This window comes from Oryx dammah, unplaced genomic scaffold (genome assembly GCF_014754425.2).
Source record: "Oryx dammah isolate SB20612 unplaced genomic scaffold, SCBI_Odam_1.1 HiC_scaffold_19, whole genome shotgun sequence".
Classification (NCBI taxonomy): Eukaryota; Metazoa; Chordata; class Mammalia; order Artiodactyla; family Bovidae; genus Oryx; species Oryx dammah.
This window is the reverse complement of record NW_024070203.1, coordinates 1,241,365-1,265,984: the sequence shown is the minus strand read 5'-3', so window position 1 is coordinate 1,265,984 and position 24,620 is coordinate 1,241,365. Positions and strand designations below refer to the sequence as shown.

Below are 24,620 nucleotides of genomic sequence, written 5' to 3'. Positions count from 1 at the left end.
TCAGAAGCACCCTGGGCTCCAAGAGAATCCAGCCACTTGTCACTCTCAAAGGGTGCCTGGCCTTCACAGGTTCTCAACTAACTTTTCTTTGAACAGCCTGCCCTGATGCGTTACCGAAGTCCAGCTCTTCCTCAAGGAAGCCCAGCCCTTGCGTCCTTCAGGAAAGCCTCTCCAGCTTCTTGTAAGATCCGATGCAAACCTCCAGGAACCCGTCACATTAGAATTACTACTCAGCTCATGCACCTAAGAATCAAGACATTTTTCTTCTGCACCCGCTCCAACTAGCTTATACCTGATGATTAACGATAGCTCGCTGAGGAGATGAAAAGGTTTGGGGTGATTCATAAAGAGTGCTTTCTTAATTTCTCTTTGATAAAGGTTATGGTAAAATGTCAGTGCTACTAGAGGGCACAGAATTATAACGGAATTTTCCCTGGACACTCCCTCACCCGAGAGGTTTGTCTTCTGTATCAATCTCTTCACACAGTTTCTAAATGTATATCTTAGAAAGAGCAAATAGCTGTATTCAAATTACTTCCAGGAAGAAGCATTTAAGTAGTTGGCTGAAAGACAGGAGTGCAGCCATACTAACGTAACAGGAAAAAAATAGAAATCTGGTATAGCCAAGTATGATAAATAGGACTTTGTGAAGAAAACTGAAGGTAGTGTTAGGAAAAAGATAAAAACGTAAGTGTAATTCCAAGATATCGTTACTTCATGATTTGGAACTGTTTAAAAATATTCAATACAAAAGACAAATCTCTACACGTAAGCTTTTATTTCTTCAGGAAAAGTGAAGAGGGCTATTGAGGCTAATTCTGTGTTTAGAATAAAATCTCAGGTCCTGCTATGAAACAGCTACTAGAAACTTGCCAACACTTCCCTCTTTAAAGGAAAAACAGTCAGGTATATTAACGTGATCATAGGCTAAAGCTTTTTATTTCAAAAGTTAATATAGTCTAGTAGTTTAAAATCTGGTTTTGGCTTTTGTTTTGTTTTTCTTCATGAAATAACCATAAGTTTGAATTCAGACTCAATTTCTCATTAGTTTTGAAAAAGTATTAACTTTCTCACAACCTCACTTTCTTCCCTATAAACCTGTAGTGCTCATTTGTGAGGCTATGGTCAGAATCAAGTGAAATAATTCTTGTTAATCACAGTGACTCGTGCGCAGTAAACACATATGACATATCTACTATTATTTTGCTTGGACGGTGGTAACTGGCACACGATTTTAGTAATTCCTAGGAAAATAAAGTTTGATAGTTGCTGGGATGAACATGGTGAGACTTTTTGAGCCCATCCCCTGCTCTGTCTGCTCCCCGCCCCCTGCTCTTCACACTCCCGTCCACTCACACCTCCACTGTTTCTGCACCCCTAGGCAGAGGCTGCTCTGAAGGGACCATGCCTCACCTACTGAGGGCAGGGCTAGGATGGGTCCCTGCTAAGTAGGAAACTTCATGTCAATTGGCAGGTTCTTATGATCTCTGACATCGCCCCAGGTTGCCTAATTTCTGTCCCTTGGTAAAATATACAGAGAATCTCAGCATCACATCTCTAAGAATCCTCGATAGAGTAAAAATGATACTGTGGTCCACAATGCTGACACATTTGAAATAATCAGATTTACTGAATCAATGGTTATGAGATACCAAAGAAACACAATTACAGTTGCTGTGCTTGTAGGTTTGGTTCTGATTTGACAGGAGGAAATAAAAGCTAAGGGAAAGGGTGGCCTGGCCTAAAGGCATTCCACTCAGGCTTTAGGGGACTTCAGTTCTTCTTCCAAGGCAAACAGCTGAGTCTTGGGCAAGCAGCCAACAATAGTTTTCCATTTCTTCATCAGCAAATGTCCCTTTTGCTCTAAGGTTTGAGGATTCTGTTTATTACCACCACTCTGGTTGACCTGGCATTTCACAGTGGATCAAAAAGCATCCACATCACACAAAAGAGTAGCACTTCCATCAGTTGTGAGTTGATCAGAACCATGACCACGAAGTGTCATGGGAAGTGTGTAGAGGTGGTGGGGCCGGAACAGACAGGGGGCTGGGCAGGTCCAGAGAAGAAGAGGGGAGCGCCATGTGGTCACGGGTATTCTGTAAAACCAGCTCACAACAGCTTATTCTGCCTTGAAAGTCTTTCCCGAGCGCCTCTAGCTCTTGTATAGAATGTTCCATATTACTATTCTAGAGCACCCTTCAGATGGAAAATATAATGGCATAGAAAACACACTGAAGTAAAATATTTCTAGTAGCTATTTTCAGTGCAAACCATCTCTAAGTAGACTTCAGAGAATAAAACCTTCCATGGTCATACATTTCAAGCAGACATCTCACAATAGTTGAAAGCACACCCACCTCCAAAGGATGGGGAGTGAAATCAGCTCATGTGCTCTACACTAGAAATAAACACTTGCTTTGGAAAAGACGGCTGTCTTTTACCTTTCTACCTCTTGGTAAGGCTCTAAAGTAACATTATAGGTGGAATATACACGGCTATATCATTTCACTCTTTGTCTACCCTCTCCTCTGATATTAGGTTTTAATATTTCAACCAAAAGAAAGGCAGTTTCCTAGCAACATCTGTGTTCAAAGGCACAGCAACAGAAAAAAAGCTTGATCATAGCACTCTGTTTTTCCAACAGTTAATTCCTGCCTTTTGAGAGAAGTTAGCTGGTAGTGAAGAAGCTAAGTACACATGGGGAAGCCATTAAAAGAGGTGTGCAGCCTCACGTGGCCTTTCCTTCCCAGCACGCTCAGGCGGGGTGTCAGAGCTTGTGGCTAAACCTCTCTTTTCAAAGGGAGCCTGCAGAGACACTGAAATACAGCCATGATCTCTTCAGTGTGCCTGCGTGCTCAGTTGCTCAGTCAGTCGTGTCCGACTCTTTGACATCCTATGCGATGTAGCCCCGGGCTCCTCTGTCCATGGGATAGTCTCCAGGCAAGAATGCTGGAGTGAGTTGCCATGACCTCCTCCAGGGGCTCTCCCAGACCCAAGGACTGAACCCCGGTCTAAGTCTCCTGCATTGGCAGACAGGTTCTTCACAGCTAGCGCCATCTGGGAAACCTGCGTTTCAGTACATGTTCTGTTTAAGATGTGGAAGGGATAGGAAACCCAGAAGCAAGGCTGCTGGGTTCCTGTAACTCTCATACCAACCACCTGTGAATGCTTGGGCTGGTCCCCTCTGGGGTGTCTCAACTTCTAGAAAACCAGAGAACCGATCTCAGTGGCCCTTCCCAGCTCTAAACCTCTGCTGATCACCACCTCTGATGCTACTTTAAAGTGTTACGCATTTGTCTAATCAACATTGCGGTTTTCCACCTTGCCACACACTCAGGAAATCACCCATGAGAAGTCAGGCAACTGGTTCTTTTCCTGGAAATGTGTCCCGCCTTCCCAAACCTTCCAGCTAGCCAGCTGGGCCCAGCAGTGCGAGTGAGACAAGGGACCTGACCTTCGTCAGTGGGATGGGTAAAGTGTGCAAGAAGGAAAACTGCTCGTTCAAGGCGAAATGTTTCTCATTTTCCTGCCTGCACAAAAGCCAAGATTTTCACGCTGAAAGCGTGCACACGAATCCTTCTAAGCCTCTAGATCTTTCACCCTGAAAGCCCTGCGCGGAAACTCCGGGGGGAGTCTAAATATAGCGACGCCAACTCCCTCGCGCTCCGCCTGGCCCTAGCTCGGCCCTAGGACTGGAGCGCTCGCTCTGGGGCGCTCTCTCCTTTGGCCTGAACCTTGGGGGCACTAGGCCGCCCCCTTGCCCTTCCACGTGTGTGCGCGCGCGCGGGTGGAAGCGAATTAGGGGGCAGTCACGTGGCGCCGCAGCCAGCTGCACTGAGCGCCTCCAGGAAGCGCCCGCGGCCGCCAGGCTCGGGCACCGGGCGGGAGGGGGCGCGGGGTCGCGCCGGCGGCCGGGAGCCGGCGAGTGGGCTGCGCGGACGTCGCAGAGATGACAGGAAGAAGGAAGGGGCCAGCGGGGTCGTGCAGACCGGAGCCGCCACGGGTGTGCATACACGGAGGAGCTGGCAGAGCACCTCCAGAGCCGGGGGCAGCTCACAAGGGACTCACGCCTCGGTTTTCGGCTTCTGGAAGCAAAAAGGCACTGGGACTCAGTATCTCGGAACCATCTGTTCTGGCTTGGCGGTGGAACCCCAGTTCTTCCTTCAGTTTAACTAGTGATCATTTCCTTCCTATTTGAGGGGAGGGGAGGGGTTCCACTCTTTGGATAGAAGTTCCCAAGCCCAGCTTCCTCTCAGCGTCTCCCGCACAGCGGCTCACGCCTTTTAACGCCGCTGTCTCGCTGAAGGCCAGACGCTCGGCGGCCTCCCTCCTACCCCAGGGGAAGGGGGTTTGGGGCGGCCCGCTCTTGTGTCGGAGGCGGCGGGAGAAGCCTCTCACTGCGTAAGTGGCAGCAGAGAAGGGTGGGGAGAGGACCCAGCGAAGTTGGGGTCCTGGACTCTCCATCCTCCAGGGTTTCTCCCCCCGCCCCCAGGCTCAGGGGCTGCCGCCGCCACCGCCAAGAGACTTCGCCTGTTTATGACTTTCTCTGACTTCAATGCAAATTTCTTGACGGAGGGACCCGGTCTGTTCTCCCCTGCTTCGCGCCGCCGTCAGGCACAGCCCAGTGCCAGTCGTTCACCGCGGAGAAGCGGAGTTTTGACGCACCCCACCCCACCCCACCCCCGGCTGGCAAGGATGTCCAGCTCCTCTATCTGATGCTGGGATGGAAAGTCACAGCCCGCAAGCCGGAGGAGTTTGCGGCGGTGAGATGCCCAGCGCCCGTCTCGCCGGCTAGGCAGTCGCGCCCCGCGGGGCTGCACCCTGAACGCGGAGATCCGAGCGCCCCCGCCCGGAGCCTGGGCCGGCGCGCTCGTGGACTGGCTGGTACCTGGAGGGCAGGGCTGGGCCGTTCCCGCGCACACCCCTCGCGGAAGGACGACGGGACGAGCCCGCGCAGCGGTGCAGCGGCGGGAGGAGAGGGCGCCTGCCTCTCCTTTTCCTCCTGTGGGTGCGAGGCGGGCGCACCTTCCAACAGCTCCGAAGCCCCGGGGAGAATACCCCGAACTCCCGTCCCTGACAGGGGTTTCGGTGCCGCAGGTCCCCTCCGGCGTGGGGAGCCTGGCACCCGGCGTGCGCGCGCAGGAGCTCCCTCTCCAGCCCCGGGGGGCGCTTCGCCGGGAGGGAGTTTCCGCCTCGGGGACCGAGGGGCTGGAGGAGCCTTCTTGGAGTGACACCCCCGCGACACGCCCCGATTTCGCCTAAGGAGCTGCAGGCTACTGGACACCTGGACTTCTCGCCTCCTCCGCGCGCCCTCTCCGCCCCCCGGCGCGCAGCTCGCTGGCCGCCGGGCGCCCCGTCGGGGGCGGCTCCCTCCTCGAAAGCGGCCGGCGCGCATGAGGCCGCGGCCCCCTCCGCCGGGGCCCCCCTCGCGGTGCCCGCGGTGATGCCATGCCCCGCCAGCACGCGGGCGGCGAGGAGGGCGGCGCCGCCGGGCTCTGGGTGAGGAGCGGCGCGCCGGCGGCGGCGGCGGCGGCGGCGGGCGGGGGGCGCACGGGCGGCGGCATGAAGGATGTGGAGTCGGGCCGGGCTAGGGCGCTGCTGAACTCGGCGGCCGCCGGCGGCGACGGGCTGCTGCTGCTGGGCACCCGCGCGGCGGCGCTGGGTGGCGGCGGCCTGCGGGAGAGCCGGCGGGGCAAGCAGGGCGCCCGGATGAGCCTGCTCGGGAAGCCGCTCTCCTACACCAGCGGCCAGAGCTGCCGGCGCAACGTCAAGTACCGGCGGCTGCAGAACTACCTGTACAACGTGCTGGAGAGGCCCCGCGGCTGGGCGTTCGTCTACCACGCGTTCGTGTGAGTACCCGCGTCCCACCTCGCGCCCCCCCGCACCGCGGCGGCCTGGGGGACCCTCCTGCACGGTCCCCCGAGAAGCCCGGCGCCCACGCCCTGGCTGGCCGCGCGCGTATACACGCACACACATATACACGAGCCCACACGCTCGCGCGCGCGCACGTGGTGGGTTTTATTTCTTTGCACGTGTTTAGGGTCTCCCTCCTGGCGCCTGCCACCTCCCTGAGCCCCACCCCCTCACCCCTGTAGACGGAGACTTCCCCGTGGGGCACCCAATGAGCTTCCCGGCAGCTCTGGGCGCTCAGGGACAGAGCCAGGCAGGCGCGGGACTCGGGCTGCGCGGATAATTGGGAGCGATGAGGTCCCGAGATGCGTCCGTTCCAACCGAGGGGGGCGCCCGGGAGCTGAGAAAGGCGCATGAGACCGTGCGCCCGCGTGGAGCTTGGGAGAGTGTTGGAGAGGTTAGGAGGTGATGGCGGGGTAGACGCGGCTCAGAGAGGCGAGGCGCAGGCCTGTGTCTTGGTCCGGGGCGGAGCTGGGGAGGCCACTGCGCGGTGGGGACAGCAGCTAGGTTGCCAGCGCGCCCGGAAACACGCCTCGCAGACCTCAGCCGCAGCTAACGGAAAATCTCTCCGTGCAAGTAATCCTTCCTGTCGCAGAGGTGGCAGAGGTCTGGAGGAGGCGAGCAGGGCCAGGAGAGGTGATGTTCGCTCAGGCGCCGAGGCCGAAGCCGGCGTGGAGTCTGGCGCTGGCGCGCAGGGGCGCGGGCAGAGGTGCGGGGCACATCGCCCGCCGGGGACTGGGATCAGGCAGTGGGTGAAGTTGGCACTGGTGGTTTGGAGCAGAGCGTGTGCGTGTTAAGTAAGCCTCACCATCTAGCAGAGAATGCTTAATGAGAAAATGATTGGAAGCAAATGTTTATTTTTCCCTGAGGCATTTAAAACCTTTCAGTGGCTTTAAAGTTTACTACTGTTTTTCCCACAACGTCCATTCATTTAATCTCCTGTTAGAATTACGTTTCTGTGGACATTTTACAGTAGTTTTTATGCCGTTACACCTTCATCTTTTCTTTTTTGCTTCTTTTTTCTCCTCTCGTGGTCGTTCCCCTTTTCTGCTTCTTTTTGTCAAAATGGAATATGAAGGTCTCAGTCTCGGGAGGCCAGTAGAGAAAGTTGCAGGCACTTCCGGATAGGTTCCTTGTTTCCTAGTTAAAAAAAAAAAAAAGGTTTGGAAGACATGAATTAGGTGCTTTTTTAGAAATGAGGCATGTCATCGAAACACAGCTCTCACCTGAGATGAAGGATTGGCATCAAGTCCAGAAACACTTTTGAAATAACATGGAGGAAGGGGCTGGTTTTGTAAATAGGTGAGCCTGGAATTTTACCACGTAGTAGTCAGGAAATTGGTGGAGTCTACAATCTGTGGGGCGCTGGTGTCTGGAAAATTTTACAGTCCCAGATTGATGTGAACATCTAGCACTAGGCAGAATATTCCAGCCAACTTTCCATCTTACAACGTACACAAGGAGAAAGTTGTGTAGTATCATTATTACATCAAAAGGATAATGTTTGCAAGATTCACATTTCCTTAAATGTGGTTACTGTAGTAAATGCTAGTCTTAGAGAAGCACTACTGATACTTTACATGTTCATCCACTCTGAGTTGATATATAATTAATCCTATTACCTGATGAGCCTGATAAATTATTTTGACCTATCAGAATCCACTAAAACATTTAGCAATATGATCTGTGCTCAGTTTGGCAACAAAGTATATACTGTATGGAAGATGATTTTTTTACAAGAGTTTGCTCAGAATATTCATAACTCTGATTTTACAATATGATGCTACTTGGCGGCCTTGAATTTTTGGTAGTTTGTGTATTGTATATTCAGAAAGGGTTAGAGATGACCTTGCTTAGTGCTCATGCTTTGTATTTGCTGAGTGTTACCCTTGAACATGAATGAGGACTTCTTGTAATGCAACGTTTTATTTTCAATATGTTAGGCTATAATAGGTTTTTCTGGCCTTACAGAATCTTAAATTTTTGACAAATGATTGTTCAAGAGGTTCAAGTTTGAATAATTCTCTACTCACCAATCTTTATCAGTCAGCCAGTGTCTTTAGTGGTAGAAACAAAACACATTGTGTACTGATCAATACCACATGCTTTTGTAAACTTTTTAATTAGTAATTTCCAGAGTCTGAAACTAATGACTGAGTAGTGATGGGGCAGGGGTTGCTAGACTCATGTTGCCACAAAGTCGGAATCATCTTCTGGGAGGTTGTGCACAACTACAGCTGGCCTAGGAGGACAGGCCACTTATGATTTAAGTAAGCTTTCGAATAGCTGGGCTTTATACATTAGATTCCTAAAGGAAAGTTACTTTGAACTATAAGTCTAACAAGACCATTAATAATAAAAGAAATTATAAGAAAACAATTCCTAAAGCAGTGCAAGTAACTAATTCCTTGCCAACCTGGGAATCCCCAAATCTTACTTTAATAACAGTTTTTGTAGCACATTATGGTTCTTGCCAAGAGCAAGTGTACCGTGATGAATGAGGCGTATACTTCAGGGATGGATTTACTCTGTTGATTTGTGTTTTCATTGCCAAGAAGCAAGAAAAGTATGTTTAAAGTTATGTTTCTGGTAAAGAGACATTTCTGTTAAATATGCAAAAACCATGATTGTAATGGTATTTTAATAGTATAAAGCATAGTTTCAAGTGTGTGTGTGTGTGTGTGTGTGTCCCCAGCCCGCTGATGACATGGCTGGAAAGAGCAAGAGATGACCTGCTATAAATACTTTCTTCCCATCTTTGTGAATCGCTGGAGATTAGGAAAGTCTCTTCTCTTATGATAATTTAGGATTTACCAGGCAACTATGTTTCCTAGCTTCCTGTTTTCAGCTGCCCTTTAGTTTAATAGAAAGTGAAAGAAAGTGAAGTGACTCAGTCGTGTCTGACTCTTTGCGACCCCATGGACTGTGTAGTCCATGGAATTCTCCAGGCCAGAATACTAGAATGGGTACCCTTTCCCTTCTCCATGAGATCTTCCCAACCCAGGGATCAAACCCAGGTCTCCTGCATTGCAGGCAGATTCTTTACCAGCTAAGCCACAAGTGAAGCCCAAGAATACTGGGGTTGGTAGCCTAACCCTTCTCTACTGGATCTTCCTGACCCAGAAATCGAACTGGGGTCTCCTACATTGAAGGTGAATTCTTTATCAACTGAGCTATCAGGGAAGCCAAATGCATGATTGGCTCCACATATAAATTTGTGGTGTATCTTTGCCTGGCTTAATGCTATGGATCAGAATGTGTAGATACTTTATGTCTAAGCTGGGAACCTAGAAGCCATTCTTGATGTCTTCACTTTTTTCAAGCTTGCTCCTGCTGGCCAGCCATACAAACAGTAAAATCTGTGTGTTCACTTTATAAGTTTTTTTTTTTCTTCAGATCCATTCCCTTCTCTCCTTTGCTACTGCTACTCTCCCTGTCTGTTTCTCTGTACATCTCTGTTGGATTCTTTGTAATAGTCTCTGATTTGTGTTATGATCCTTCCAGCTCTTTGCTCTGGCAGCAAAGTGTTTTCTTAAAATGCACATCTTATCACATTATCTCCTTGCCTGTAATCTTTCCAAGACCCTTCTCCATCTACTCATCCATTTATTTACCAATCCATCTGCAAATATTTGAATCTCCATTTTGCTAATTCCCAGATTAATAAGGTGGGGGCCTCCATTCTTAAGAAGGGAAAAGATTCCATCAGGGGGTGAGTGTAAGCCTGTGAACAGCAGTGAAATACTGCTGTTCTAGGAGCGAGTACAGAGTCTTATAGGAAGAGGGAGAAGTGGAACCCAGGGTGGAAAGTTCAGCACAGGCTCCAGAGAGGAAGTGAAGCACAGGCTGAGTTTTAGCAAATGACTAGTTAATTTTCAGGTGTGAAAGCAAGGGTGGGAGGGGAGTGCAGTGAGCCATCTTGCTGGAGGGAAAAGCATAGGTAAAGATGTGGAATTGGAATCATGTCAGTAGTTCCGGGTATTGGGGAGTATTTATAGGATGAGAACAACCTCAGGAAAAGAGGGCAGAGCAATAACACACGTCCCTGACGTTGGGTGACTTCTGATGCCAGTCATGGAATCTAGTCTTCATCCTGTAGGAACGACTGGTCACTGAATGCTGATAATCAGGGATGATGTCATCAGATACGAATTTCAGAAAGATGTGGCTTTCATTGGTTCAGTCCGTGGATTGAAAGGTACCAAATAGAACCAATGTGGCTGGTGAGAAGTTTTCAGCAACTGGCTAACTTTCCCACTCATTCTCGTGTTCTTGTATCCATAAATTCATGGATGTCTGTGGAACAGGATTCAACGATGTCTGTTGAATCATGCCTTACTCTGTTACAGGCAGGTGAGAGATGTCTTCCTGAGGAGCTCAGGCAGCAACCGTGGGGACAAGAAGGAGGGATTTAATTAGAAAACAGTTAAGTAGGTAGAACTTGGAGTGTTTTCATCACTCCAGATGAGAAGGATGACTCTGAGCTGGGTGACTGGGGGAACAGAAGTACCATTCACTAAGATACGGGACAAAGGATGAGAGAACACGTTCAGGGAACATGATGAGTTCAGACTTGCACTCAGTGAGTCTGAGGTGTTTGTAAGTCATTCGGGGGGAGACTGCAAGGGATAAACACGTGGTAGTGAACCTGCTGCTCCCGGTTTCTGTCCATTGAGTCTTAGACCAGCAGCCAGCACCTGTCATTTTTTGTCAAGAAGAGAGCAAAAATAAGTAAAATATATTTGAAGGAAGGACCGCTTTTTCAAATCTGGAGCAGAATCTTGATGTCTAGAGCAGATATTTAGATTTGGAAGCTGCCAGCAGTTTTGTGCTGGTAAAAGCAATCAAGAGGAGGAGTGAGTTAGCCCAGGGATGCAGAGTGGGATGAGGACAGGTGGAGGGCAGGGTGGGAGCACCTCCCGCAGGCAGGCAGTGGAGGGCAGGTTAAGAGCTCACAGAAGACCTGGGGAAATGTGACGGCGACCTCAGGGCCGGGGGGATAAGCCAAGAGACTTTCTTTTCATTGAGGCAACGGAAGGAAGACGTGTACAGGAAGGAGCCGTGGTTGGTGTTTCCGCTGCTGCAGAAATAACTAGAAGAGATGTGCTAGGATTTTATTGGCTAGTGATGAAGGCGGTCACTGATGGCATTTGCTGAAGCAGCTTCACTGAGATGACATCACACACGGGATTTAAGCGGGTGGGGGATGGCTGGGCGCTGGGAAGGTGGGGACAGGAGTGTAAGTGAACTCCAGATTCACTGGATTGGCTCCCAAGACCCCTCCTGAGGTGGCCTGTGCCCCCCTTCATGTCTCATCTCTAACGCTTCTCCTCAGAGCCCCAGCCTTGCTCTCTTGTGTCTTCTGCTAGACAGTGTTTGCTCTCACTGTTCCCTGGGGTTTTCCTTACTCCTTAACCCTCTGGCTGCCCAACTCCTACAGCTTCTTCAAAACACAGTTCAAAGATCACCTCTCTTGGGCTTGTGTCCCGGATGCCGGGTTAATGCAGGTGCTTCTTGTCTCAGGTTCCCCGGCCCCGGGAATGTCATTACTGTGGTGCTTGCCAGGCCATGTGGTCATTGTTAGCTACTTGGTCTGTCTATTCCGTGAGAGGGTGAACTTCCCCTGCAGAAAATCTCCTACAGATCTCTGAGTCCTAAGTACCTAGCAAGATGCCCTGTATCTAGCAGACCCTCCATAAACACTTGCTTTCAGTCCAGTTCTGTTGCTCAGTGATGTTCAACTTTTTGTGACCCCATGAACCGCAGCACACCAGGCCTCCCTGTCCATCACCAACTCCTGGAGTTTACTCAAACCCATGTCCATCGCGTCGGTGATGCCATCCAACCATCTCATCCTCTGTCGTCCCCTTCTCCTTCTGCCTTCAATCTTTCCTGGCATCAGGGTCTTTTCAAATGAGTCAGCTCTTCGCATCAGGTGGCCAAAGTATTGGAGTTTCAGCTTCAACATCAGTCCTTCCAGTGAACACTCAGGACTGATCTCCTTTAGGATGGACTGGTTGGACCTCCTTGCAGTCCAAGGGACTCTCAATAGTCTTCTCCAACACCACAATTCATAAGCTTGCTTTACGAGTAAGTAAATCATTTTCCTTGGAAACTTTCCATAGAGGAATTGCAGAGTGAAGCAGAGCTAAAGGAATTACCAGCATTTGTGATTTTCTTGCTACAGTCCTTTGGGGTCGCAAAGAATTGGATGTGCCTGAGCGACTGAACTGAACTGAAGATACTGATGATTCACTTCAAGGAGAAAGGTATGGGTCCAGAAGTAGGAAGTCTTTGCTTTGCTTCCAATTTTCCCACTAATTCTCTTTGTGACTTGGAATGGGTAATTTCACCTTCCTGGGTTTCCAAATCCCATCTGTGAAGCAGTCACAGCAGTGTTTGTGATACAGTCACAGTAGTGGAGGTGGTGAGGGTCTGAAGTCTTATCCAAAGGGGAAGAAGTATTTGTAATGAGCGACTTGATACTTTCTCTTTTCTTACATTTGAATTCTGATTTTAATACTGAAAGCAGCAAATAGTTTTGTTGTTGTTGCAGTGAAAATAGGACAAGATTTTATTATCACATGATGCTGGGAGGGATTGGGGACAGGAGGAGAAGGGGACGACAGAGGATGAAATGGCTGGATGGCATCACTGACTCGATGGACGTGAGTCTGAGTGAACTCCGGGAGTTGGTGATGGACAGGGAGGCCTGGCGTGCTGCGATTCATGGGTCGCAAAGAGTTGGACACGACTGAGCGACTGAACTGAACTGAACCATACTCAGTAATGAGGGTTTCCCAGGTGGCGCTACTGGTAAAGAACCCACCTGCCAAGAGAGGAGACCTAAGAGACGCGGGTTCCATCCCTGGGTTGGGAAGATCCCTTGGAAGAAGGCATGGCAACCCACTCCAGTATTTTTGCCTGGAGAATCCCATGGACAGAGGAGCCTGGCGGGCTACCGTCCGTGGGGGAAGTCACAAAGAGTTGGACACAGCTGAAAGAACTTAGCACAGATACTTAGCAACGTAGTGTCTTGGAGATCAAGATTAGCCTAACTCCCCACACCACTGCTTTCAGATTTTCCCTTTGATCTTTTCAAAATTTCCCTTCCTCAGCTCTGAGCTGCAGGGTCACCTCCTAATTATTCGCATTAACTCCTAACTCCTGGTGAGGTCTGTGGGCCTCATAGCAGCCAAGGGGGTCTTTCTGAGGAATTAAACAGATGGCGCCACTCCCCCCAATCCCCATTTGAGGAGGAGAGGAAGAAGGGTCTGTTTGCTGCCTGCCTCTGCCCAGTTTCTTAAGGGGGACGGGGGAGAGGCTCTCTGTCCGCTTCTCTGCTGTGTCACCTGCACACAGACCCGTGTCCCCACATAGAAGATACTTCATGCTTGCAGACTGAAGCCCTTACTGACACCCCGCACTGCCCCCAAATCCACGCATGGTTTCCTGGAGGAAGATGGAATTTGACTCTCTCGGCCACTCCCTGTTTCAGGGCTCAAACAGACCTGATGAGTGACTTTTTTATTTACATATGTATTCTGTTCAGAGTTAAGCCTCTGTCTGCGGAAATTGATGTTTGCATTTTATTTTTGCTCCTGAATTCTTTAAAAAACCACTGATTTCCCTTAAATACAGTGAGGCCTTGTACAAGTTACACTGCTTTATGCCCTGCTAATCTAATAACATTTTAATAAAATATTTATGTATAATAAAATGCACATGTATAATAAAACATAAAATGCTCAAATCAGTCTGTTTTCAGAAATTGAAACAATGCTGTAGTATTCGAGGATCATATTACAATTAGAAACGTTGAAAGTGTTAAAATCTTAGTCTTGGGAACTTTATGGCCTGAGAGAAATGAAACGTAAGAGAAGTGTCTGACACTTTGCAACCCCATGGACTGTAGCCTACTGGGCTCCTCTGTCCATGGGATTTTCCAGGCAAGAGAACTGGAGTGGATTGCCATTTCCTTCTCCAGGGGAATCTTCTCGACCCAGGGATCAAACCTGGGTCTCCCGCATTGTAGGCAGACGCTTTACCATCTGAGCCACCAGAGAAGTCTGGTTCATATTACAATTAGAAATGTTGAAAGTGTTAAAATCTCAGTCTTGGGAACTTTATGACCTGAGAGAAATGAAACGTAAGAGAAGAATATTTCAAAATGGCATGAAGTCTTGATGCAGAAACCACTACAAGCCAGGAAGGTAGCCAGCCGTCTTTTAATAATTGCTTGTGAAGAACAGGTGCCAGTGGTTTTAATTTTTAATTGCAAATGGCTATTTTGGCAGATGAGAGCTCAGCAGAGCAAGTTTTCACCCAGCCGGCCCCTTTGAAACTGCGTGAAGCACAATTGCGGGGCGGCCACAGCTTCCAGTTGTGTTTAACGATGGGTAGATGTTTTCATTACAATTTTCTTTTCCTTCAGCCGTTTCATGGATACTATTTGAAGTGTTATTTGGTTTCAACAGGGGAGACAGATTGGCCACACAACTGCATTTTTCATAATTTTTAAAATAGCTTGATGGCTCTCAGAGTTTTAGGCGATCCTTTTGACCCTTTGTGATCAGTTTCCTAAATGCTACTGAAGTCATCTGTTTATAAACTGAAAAATGCTTTGCACTTTTTCCATTTTAAATCTTTGTCTATATCTGCACACATGTATTCCATATACACTCTATCCTAGCAGAGAACTTGTTAGTGCAAATATTTACATTTACCTTATTTTTGCTCCTCTACGAGTAAATAAGGCATTTGAATAAAATGCAATAGAAATGAAAAGATCATCCAGAGTTTATATCATACTTTGAAAGATATTAACTGTATATAAAGAAAAAACTTCTTTACACACTTAGTCATAGTGTCCGTTGCTTCCATTTATAGTACCTGGGAGGTAATTTGAGAAGCTCTCTCCCTTCTTCAGTCCGTGGCAGGATGATCCTTTATAATCACGTTGTTGTTTAGTCGCTCAGTCATGTCTGACTGCGACCCCATGGACTGCAGCAGGCCAGGTTTCCCTGCCCTGTCCTTCACCATCTCCCAGAGTTTGCTCAAACGCCTGTCCGTTGAGTCGGTGATGCCATCCAACCGATTCATCTTCTGCCGCCCCCTTCTCCTCCTGCCTTCAGTCTTTCCCAGCATCAGGGTCTTTTCCAGTGAGTCGGCTCTTTGAATCCAGTGGCCAAAGTATTGGAGCTTCAGCCACAGCAGCATGAACTATCATGTCATAATTTCTCTTTTTTATTTAAATGATGCATTGTGATGAACACCCGGCAGGCATTGCGTGTACCGCTGAATGTGCTCGATGCTGGTGGTTCAAAAAGGGGAGTGATGTAGACCTTGACCACAGGGAAGTTCACTGGGTAACAGTGAACCCAGGATGCTGAGTCAAGGGGAGTGCTCGTGACCTGACCACAGTCGGCCCCCGAGTTCCTGGAGGAAGGACTCAGAACCAGGCAGGCTGACTGAGAGCCTGCATCCTTACCACTGAATCCTGATCGTGGGCAGTGCTTGTGGGCACAGGCCCCTCATTTCACGTGGATGGTATAATTTAAAAACGGCTCTGGGGTCTGGTATAGTTCTTAGCAATATAGTATAGGCAAAATACTTATTTTAGTATTAGCAATATTTTTTTCTCTGTCTCCAAATTCTAACCAGCCCAAGTTTTAATTTTTCCATAAAGGTTTTCTTGATAGCTCTGGCTTATTTCCTTCCTTTTATTTACCTCCCATAGCTTTTATTATTTGGACCGTGTATTTTACTCCTTAATTACATTCTTGCATTGCTTTCTAATTGGATTGTTTAATGCTTCACAAATAATTTGTGTCTAAAGAAACCAAAGTACCTTTTTTTTTTTTTGTATCTCCTATGGCATCAAGCCCAGATTTTTATCCTTTGTTTTTAATCAAAATTTACCTAGTTTATTGCTACCAGGAGGACTATTTGAATGTTATAACATTTTAGTTTTCAAAGAGAAATTTCCTTAAGTTCTACTAGTTTTAATTGTAGAGCCACTTATGTTAAGAACCCATATTGGTATAATAACTTCTTAATAGCATTTCCTATAAACATATTTCAAACTTATACTCTCATTGCAGAATAACTAAAATTCACATAAAATAGCAGCAATTGCTTGTTTACATTTCATAATGGCTGAAGGTAGAACTATTGGCTACAACTGATTTTACAGAATTTTCTTTCTTTAAACTAATAGAATACTTGTGTTTTCTTCACACTAGTATAGATGTCTTGCATTTAGGCTCCATGCTCCCCTCCTTCATACACATAGGGGAAGCCCTTGATATTTCTTCTTTTCTTTCCTTCATTTGCCCCGTCATCTTTCCGCAAATTAAACTGCTCCTAGGTTTTGTTTTGTTTTGTTTCCCTCCTCTCTTGGCATCCATATTTCTGGAATGAGGTTTTTCCTCATTTCTTTTTACCACATTGTATTATTTGATTTCTCTTCCTTTTAAAGCTGTCTGCTCTTAATCAGGAGATGCGCTGACCTTATAATTCCTTACAGGCTGCAGGTGTGTCCTGCATGAGCAGACTGGGCCACCTAATGTACTCACTGCCCTGCAGCAATTAACTGAGGCTTCTAGAAAGATGTGAGGCTTAGAGAAAACTATTTTTCCTGGGTTTTAGTTAGGCTCAGGTTTCTGAAGAAATCAAAGAGTGAAGCCTTAAAGTTGTTCTAAGGCTTTCTAATATATACCTATTATTTCTGAAATCTGGGAGTAATCAGAGATGCAGTGAATAATATTTTTAAAAATTATGCTTTCCATTTTGGAAGTTCACTACTGTATATAACTGATAAACTAGAGGTTATTTTTTATTTCTGATGGAATTATTGTAGAAAAAGGCATATTAAAGAAATCTAAAATATGTTTAGAGTTAATATGTAACATAGAGTTAAATAGCAATTAACTTAAAAATATTCATCACATGTACATTAATAGATGAATGGACAAAGAAGATGTGATGTATATATATATATATATAATGGAATATTGCTCAGCCATAAAAAAGAATGAAATCTTGCCATTTGCAGTGATAGGGTTGGACGTTAAGGGCATTATGCTGAGTAAAATGAGTCAGAACAACAAATACCACATGATCTCACTTAAATGTGGAGTCTAAAAAACAAAACAAATGAACAAACAAAATGGAAATAGGTTTATATAGACAGAGCAAACCGGTGGTTGTCAGAAGGGCAGGGAGCAGGGAGTTGGGTGTAATAGATGAAGTGGATGAGAGGTACAGGCTTTCAGTTATAGAATAAATAAGTCATGGGATGTAATATGCAGCATGAAGAATATAGTCTATAATGTTATAATAACTTTATCTAGTGACAGTCTGTGACTAGACTTAGTGGTCGTTTCATAATGTACTTGATTGTCAAATCACTACACCATACATGTGAAACTGACATAATTTGGATGTCCACTATACTTCCATAAAAAAAAAAATTATCACACAGACTGTTTACAGTCGTTAGCAGTTTCCTTTCTCAGTGAGCCAAGAAATAGATCTATAATTTGGCAACAGAGAGCTGCAGTTTTCCTCTTTAATTGGAGATTAAAGTATGGACTCAAGATGCAAGTTGTCAGAGGATTGCATATGACATAGAAAACCACCTGTACTTATTCCTAGTTGGGGATTTTTCCGAAGCATAGGCTTTGTGAAAGAGATTCCTATAGTCTTTATGGAATGAATGCCAAGCTTAGGGTTCCTGTTTCTCTAAACTGAGTGAATGAGGGACTGGATGAGATTGAGAATTTGGATTCTTCGCCCATGATTTTCAGTCATTGGATACCTTTCTCAGCTTTCCCATTTGTAGTAGAATGTTACTTGATCAGTATTTGTTCAATAATGTGACCTCAAGCTTTTTGTAAGGACCTGAACTACACAGGAACTACAGAGACTGAGCAGACATAAGACACAGCTTATTCTGTCAAGGAACTTTTACTTCAGGAGGATATGCATTTACAGAGCTGCAAACCCACCTCTCTGAGTTGACAGGATAAAAGCAAAGGTTGGCCCTTTTCCAGTATCATTTAGCTACTGCTCCCATTAAAGGACTTTTCAGGGTAAAGTCCAGTCACCATAGAGAACTGCTGTCAGCCGCCTCTCTTGGCCCCTTGGAGATCTTTGAAGCTGGGTGCCCAGTCGCTGTGCAGGTGGGCGTGCTGTGCAGTGCATCCCACACAGAAACCAAACCCAGGAGCTCCCACTGATCATAGTGATTCCCACTGTGGTTAAGCTGAATGTTCTGGTTAATAAAACATTCTGAGTATGTTCAATTTGCTCCCAAGTATGTTTAAAAATAGAAATGAACCCAATGCTGCTTCATAATACTTTGAGGATGTTACTTTTTCTCCCCAAAATGACTTACAGAAAATAATGCAAACCAAAATTTGTTGTTGTTGTTGTTGTTTTAAGTCAAATAAAAAGGCCCATTTATCTTCAGTAGGTATTCTAAATTTCTACTCTTGTTAGCTTTCTTTCTTCTAGTACATGGAGGGAAGATATTTTGTCATGCCTTCCATGAGGCCAGGATTCATTCGTTCTTTCACTCATTTATTCAGCATCCAAGTGCCCAAGAATGCGTGTTCACTGCAGTCTCGAAGGTGCATTTGATTATTTTAGGTGTATTTCTGAACTAGATTTACAGTGAGCTGACAGAAATACACAGTGACATTATACTAATTTTAAAGGTACCATGTCAGATGATTAGATCTTGTAGTTCTGTTCTGCTCCATTAAATGGAAAAGGAAGTTGGATGTCAATGCAAATGACTCAATTCAGTTCAGTTCAGTTGCTCAGTCGTTTCTGACTCTTTGCGACCCCATGAATTGCAGCACGCCAGGCCTCCCTGTCCATCACCAACTCCCGGAGTTCACTCAAACTCATGTCCGTCAGTCGGTGATGCCATCCAGCCATCTCATCCTCTGTCATCCCCTTCTCCTCCTGCCCCCAATCCCTCCCAGCATCAGAGTCTTTCCCAATGAGTCAACTCTTCTCATGAGGTGGCCAAAGTACTGGAGTTTCTGCTTTAGCATCAGACCTTCGAATGAACACCCAGGACTGATCTCCTTTAGAATGGACTGGTTGGATCTCCTTGCAGTCCAAGGGACTCTCAAAAGTTTTCTCCAACACCACAGTTCAAAAGCATCAATTCTTCAGCACTCAGCTTTCTTCACAGTCCAACTCTCACATCCATACATGACACCAGGAAAAACCATAGCCTTGACTAGACGGACCTTTGTTGGTAAAGTAATGTCTCTGCTTTTCAATATGCTATCTTCATTGGTCATAACTTTCCTTCCAAGGAGTAAGCGTCTTTTAATTTCAGGGCTGAAATCACCATCTGCAGTGATTTTGGAGCCCCCCAAAATAAAGTCTGACACTGTTTCCACTGTTTCCCCATCTATTTCCCATGAAGTGATGGGACCGGATGCCATGATCTTCGTTTTCTGAATGTTGAGCTTTAAGCCAACTTTTTCACTCTCCTCTTTCACTTTCATCAAGAGGCTCTTTAGTTCCTCTTCACTTTCTGCCATAAGGGTGGTGTCATCTGCATATCTGAGGTTACTGATATTTCTCCCGGCAATCTTGATTCCAGCTTGTGCTTCTTCCAGCCCAGCATTTCTCATGATGTATTCTGCATATAGGTTAAACAAGCAGTGTGACAGTATACAGCCTTGACGTACTCCTTTTCCTATTTGGAACCAGTCTGTTGTTCCATGTCCAGTTCGAACTGTTGCTTCCTGACCTGCATATAGATTTCTTAAGAGGCAGGTCAGGTGGTCTGGTATTCCCATCTCTTTTAGAATTGTCCACAGTTTATTGTGATCCACACAGTCAAAGGCTTTGGCATAGTCAATAAAGCAGAAATAGATGTTTTTCTGGAACTCTCTTGCCTTTTTGATGATCCAGCAGATGTTGGCAATTTGATCTCTGGTTCCTCTGCCTTTTCTAAAACCAGCTTGAACATCAGGAAGTTCACGGTTCACATATTGCTGAAGCCTGGCTTGGAGAATTTTGAGCATTACTTTACTAGCATCTGAGATGAGTGCAATTGCACAGTAGTTTGAGCATTCTTTGGCGTTGCCTTTCTTTGAGGTTTGAATGAAAACTGACCTTTTCCAGTCCTGTGGCCACTGCTGAGTTTTCCAAATTGGCTGGCATATTGAGTGCAGCACTTTTGCAGCATCATCTTTCAGGATTTGAAACAGCTCCACTGGAATTCCATCACCTCCACTAGCTTGTTCGTAGTGATGCTTTCTAAGGCCTGCTCGACTTCACATTCCAGGGTGTCTGGCTCTAGGTCCAGAATGACTTTAGGGGACACATTGATCACCTTCACAATAAGATCTTGGACCCAAGGGGCATCTACTCCACTCCCGTGTTCACGCGGTCCTTGACACTTGGCAGAAATGACAGTCAGTGTGTTTAGGGGCAAAATTATTTCCAAGCTTGAAAATTCAAATTGGTATCCAAGTTTTTTTTTTTTTTTCATAGAAGAAAAGCAGATAAATCCGTTAGATTCAGATCCACCAAAGAATAAACCCAAAGAGATGGTTCAGAGTCAGCACAAAGGAACCAACTTGTGCTGAGTCACTCATGTCTGACTCTGTGTCCCCTGTGGACTGCAGCCCATCAGGCTCCTCTGTCCATGGGAGTCTCCAGGCAAGAATACTGGAGTGGGTTGCCGTGCCCTCCTCCAGGGGATCTTCCTGACCCAGGGATCAATCCTGTGTCTCATATGTCTCCTGCACTGGCAGGCGGGTTCTTAGCGCCACCTGAGATGGCCTGCAGACCTTCCAAAGGTAGGACAGGAGACACACAAGGGAAGGAAAAAGGGTGCAAATCACATTTGTGCCAATAGTGTTGACTTTTCCACAGTCATCCAGGTCACCAGTTTGGTGGGACCACGCTTCACTGACCCTTTCCTTCCTCCACCCAGTGGAAGGGATTGTAGTCATTCCACTGAAAGGGGAAGTTATCTTTAGTAGGGAAGATTCCCTTACATGAATCCAGAACTTTTGCTCCCAGTGTTGGACGTGATGAGTTACTTTACAAATGACTGTTCCCAAACTAGTTGGGTCATGCCATGGAGTGTTGTTTACCAGAGCTCATGGGTATGAAGTTTTATTCCAGGCTTCAGGGCAGGAAGTGATAATAAAAAATAAGTTTATAGATGGCACCAAAAGAGGTAGCCTAGACAACCTCCTAGAACAGTCAAGAAGCTATCACATTTTGCTGGAGAAAACAGAACACTCCTGTAATTCAAAGGTAGATACCATAGTTAACAATTGTCATTAATGAGAGAACATTCTTTTTTCCTCCAAAAAAAGTTAAAGGCAATTACCTAAAAAAATTTTTGGGGGGGATTTGTTCTTGATCCAAAGTCCCTTTCCACATTGCAGCCTTAATATAAATTTCCAAAGCACAGGATAATACATTTGAGAGATCCATTCACAATAAAACTATTGTGTGTTTTTTATACTTATTTGTAGAGCCTCTTGTGAAGTTGGTGGTTGCTTGAGAGTTAGGACCTGAGGGTTGGGAAGTGCAGAGAGAGCCATAGCTTCGTGAGGACCTGGCCTGGAGCAAGGGGTGCTGGGAATGTGAAGGAGGGGAGCACAGCAGAGAGTTTAAGGGGAGAAGCAGAGTTCTTAGCTCTGGATCCACGTTTGGTCGACGAAAGAGATGAAAGAATCCCAAGTTTTCAAGGTTTCAAGCAGATACGACTGTGACTAAGCAAAGATGCTGGGTTGTGTTTTAGGAAGACATGGGACGCACAGGTGAGCATGTAACCTGTTTGAGCCTGTTGAACCTGTTTGAACTTTGGGAGAGAGAGGAGGAGGGTTACTAGTTACCGATGTAGGGGTTATGGTGATGAGATGAAAGCGGTTAGAGAAGAATGTAAGGAGAGAAGTTTAGGGAATACTGGTGTTTGGGGATGGAGAAGGCAATGGCACCCCACTCCAGTACTCCTGCCTGCAAACTCCCATGGATGGAGGAGCCTGGTAGGCTGCAGGCCATAGGGTCGCTAAGAGTTGGACATGACTGAGTGACTTCAGTTTCACTTTTCACTTTCATGCATTGGAGAAGGAAAAGGCAACCCATTCCAGTGTTCTTGCCTGGAGAATCCCAGGGACGGGAGAGCCTGGTGGGCTGCCGTCTACGGGGTCACACAGAGTCGGACACGACTGATGTGACTTAGCAGCAGCAGCAGCAGTGTTTGGGGAGGAGAGAGGGGAAAGAGGGGTGGGTCTCTGTAAGAAAGAAGAGAAAGAAAAGGGCACTGCACTGTCCACCGTCTCGGGGACAGACTGCAAAGGGCTGAGAATATTGTATGGAAGAAAAGGAAGCTATGAACATTGAGGCGCATGTGGCTTTTCACACTGGTGATTTCACTGCCTTCAAATATACGCCCAGGGCTGGAATTCCTGGGTCATTTGGCCACTCTGTCTTCAGTTTTTCAGGGGACTGCCACACTGCACTCCATAGTGGTCGTTCCAGTTTGCATTTCCACCGACCGTGTAGCGGCCCTTTTCTCCACACCCTCTCCAACAGCTATCATTTTGGTTGTCTTTTTGATGACAGCCATTCTGACCCGGGTATCTCATGGCGCCTTCAATTTGCATTTCTCTAATGATTAGTGATGTTGACTGTGTGTTCATGTGTATGCTAGCCATCTGTATATCTTCTTCAGGAAAATGTGTATTCACGTCTTCTGTCTGTTTTTTAATTAGGCTATTTGTTTTTAGATATTGGAATTATACACTTTGGATATGAATCACTTATGAGACACATCATTTGCAAATATCTTCTGCCATTTGTTAGGTTGTCTTTTTGTTTGGTTGATGGTGTCCTTCGGTGTGCAAAATCTTTTAAGTTTAATTAGGTCTAATTTGGATTTAGTTTTTGCTTGGTTTTTCTTGCTAAGGAGACAGGTCCCCCCAAAATAAGTTCTAAGACATGTCAAAGAGTATTCTGCCTCTATTTTCTTCTAGGAGTTTTATTGTTTCCTGTCTTACATTTAGGTATTTCATCCATTTTGAGCAACCTACATGTTCAGATGAATGGATAAAGAAAATGTCACACCCACACACACACAACAATGCAATGCTACTCAGCCATGAAAAAAAAGAATGAAATTTTGCCATTTGCAGCACCATGGCTGGATATGGAGGGTATTCAAGAAAGACAAATACTATAAGTTTTCATTTATATGTGGAACCTAAAATATTTAAAAAGTGACTGAAGTTACCAAAACAGAAAATACCAGTGGGGAGAGGCCTGGGGGAGGGCAAGAAAGAGGTGGGGGATTAAAAGGTACAAAGCACTATGTATAAAGTTAAGAAGGTTCAAAGAGGTACAGCTCATGGAATATACCCAGTATTTCACAATAACTTTAAGTTATTGAATTCAAAAATATTGAATGTCTATGTTGTACACCTGAAACTAATATAATACTGCCCATCAAATATACCTAAATAAAAATACAAAATGTGTTGAAAAAGTTTTAAAATCAACTTCTTAAAAAAAAGGAGTGGAAATGAAGATGTAAATATAAGAAAAGGCAGTGATGCAGGTAGCCAGCATAGAGTGGGGGCAGCGAGCAGACCCTGGAGGGAGCCTGGGCCACTTTGGAGTGGACAGGTCTGCAGCCTCAGATGCTCTGAGGTCACGGGTTTCACGGGGAAGAAATCACATCCTGAGAAAAGCGGTCCTGAAGAGAAGAGAGCCCTGATGTGAGGGCGGGGCTGTGCTGAAGGGCTTGAAATAAGGCAGGGGCAGCTGGGGAAGGGGTGGGGGAAACAGACTGGCTGGGTCATTTGGCAACTAAATGGCCGGAGAGAGAGGGAGAATGGTAGAATTAGGTAGCAACAGAGAAAGCTTAATGTTTATTTCTCCAAGCAGCTGGAGGTCTATACGAATATAAAAGCCTAGGGAACCTCCCGCCTCCCCACCCCAGCTGGGGAAATGTGGATGTAATTGAGAGAACCAGGGTGCTGGAGGAAGAGGAAGAGTGTTGATAAGGAAGAGTCTGGGATGGTGGGCTTGGCAGGACCAGCTCGGAGGCTCTGCACGTTTGATCCCAAGGTCTCTTCAGCGGTGGTACCAGGGAGACTTAGAAGGCAGATGGATCTGTGACCCACAGCTGGCAACCCAGGTAACGTGAAGGAGGGTGCTCTGAAAATGTTAGAGCGACCTCTGGCAAGTCCTGTACCCGTCAGGGCCTGACCACCTGGTAAATGTGTAAAGGTGCAGGTGTGAAAGCTCCTCACTGTAATAATAGGCACGTGTAAAAGCACACATTTACTGAACAAATGAATTAACATGGCTTATTACTTATTTTGCAATAACACTATATTTGATACCAGAATTACATACCAAGAGATTTCCTGTTGTCTCTACAAGCTCTCTGTGCTGACAAAAAGATTTTTTTTTTTTTACAATCTCTCTATTTTTGAATCTATGGATAAAAGTGTATTGTTAGAGCTCAAGGTTGGAAAAATTGTCAGGGACTACAATTTTGACACATTCAGTAATAGGATCACAGAGCTGAAAGGACCTTTGCTGACCTATGCTAACACGGTTCTTTCTTAGCTGGGAAAACTGTGGCTGCAGAAAAGATAAGTGACAGCTCACACCAAACACTTACTTCCAGAGCCTCCCCAACACCCTTA

The 24,620-nt window shown here is 46.2% G+C and overlaps 1 protein-coding gene across 2 annotated transcripts in view; it reads left to right on the top strand.

The window, feature by feature from the left end:
• Positions 1-5,448: 5,448 nt before the first annotated feature.
• KCNQ5 (potassium voltage-gated channel subfamily Q member 5) overlaps positions 5,449-24,620 on the top strand; it is a 626,149-nt gene continuing 606,977 nt past the window's right edge. For both annotated transcript variants that reach the window (XM_040261809.1, XM_040261808.1), the window contains exon 1: positions 5,449-5,849. In XM_040261809.1, the coding sequence (XP_040117743.1) occupies positions 5,449-5,849 (401 nt within the window). The remainder of the gene's footprint in view (positions 5,850-24,620) is intronic.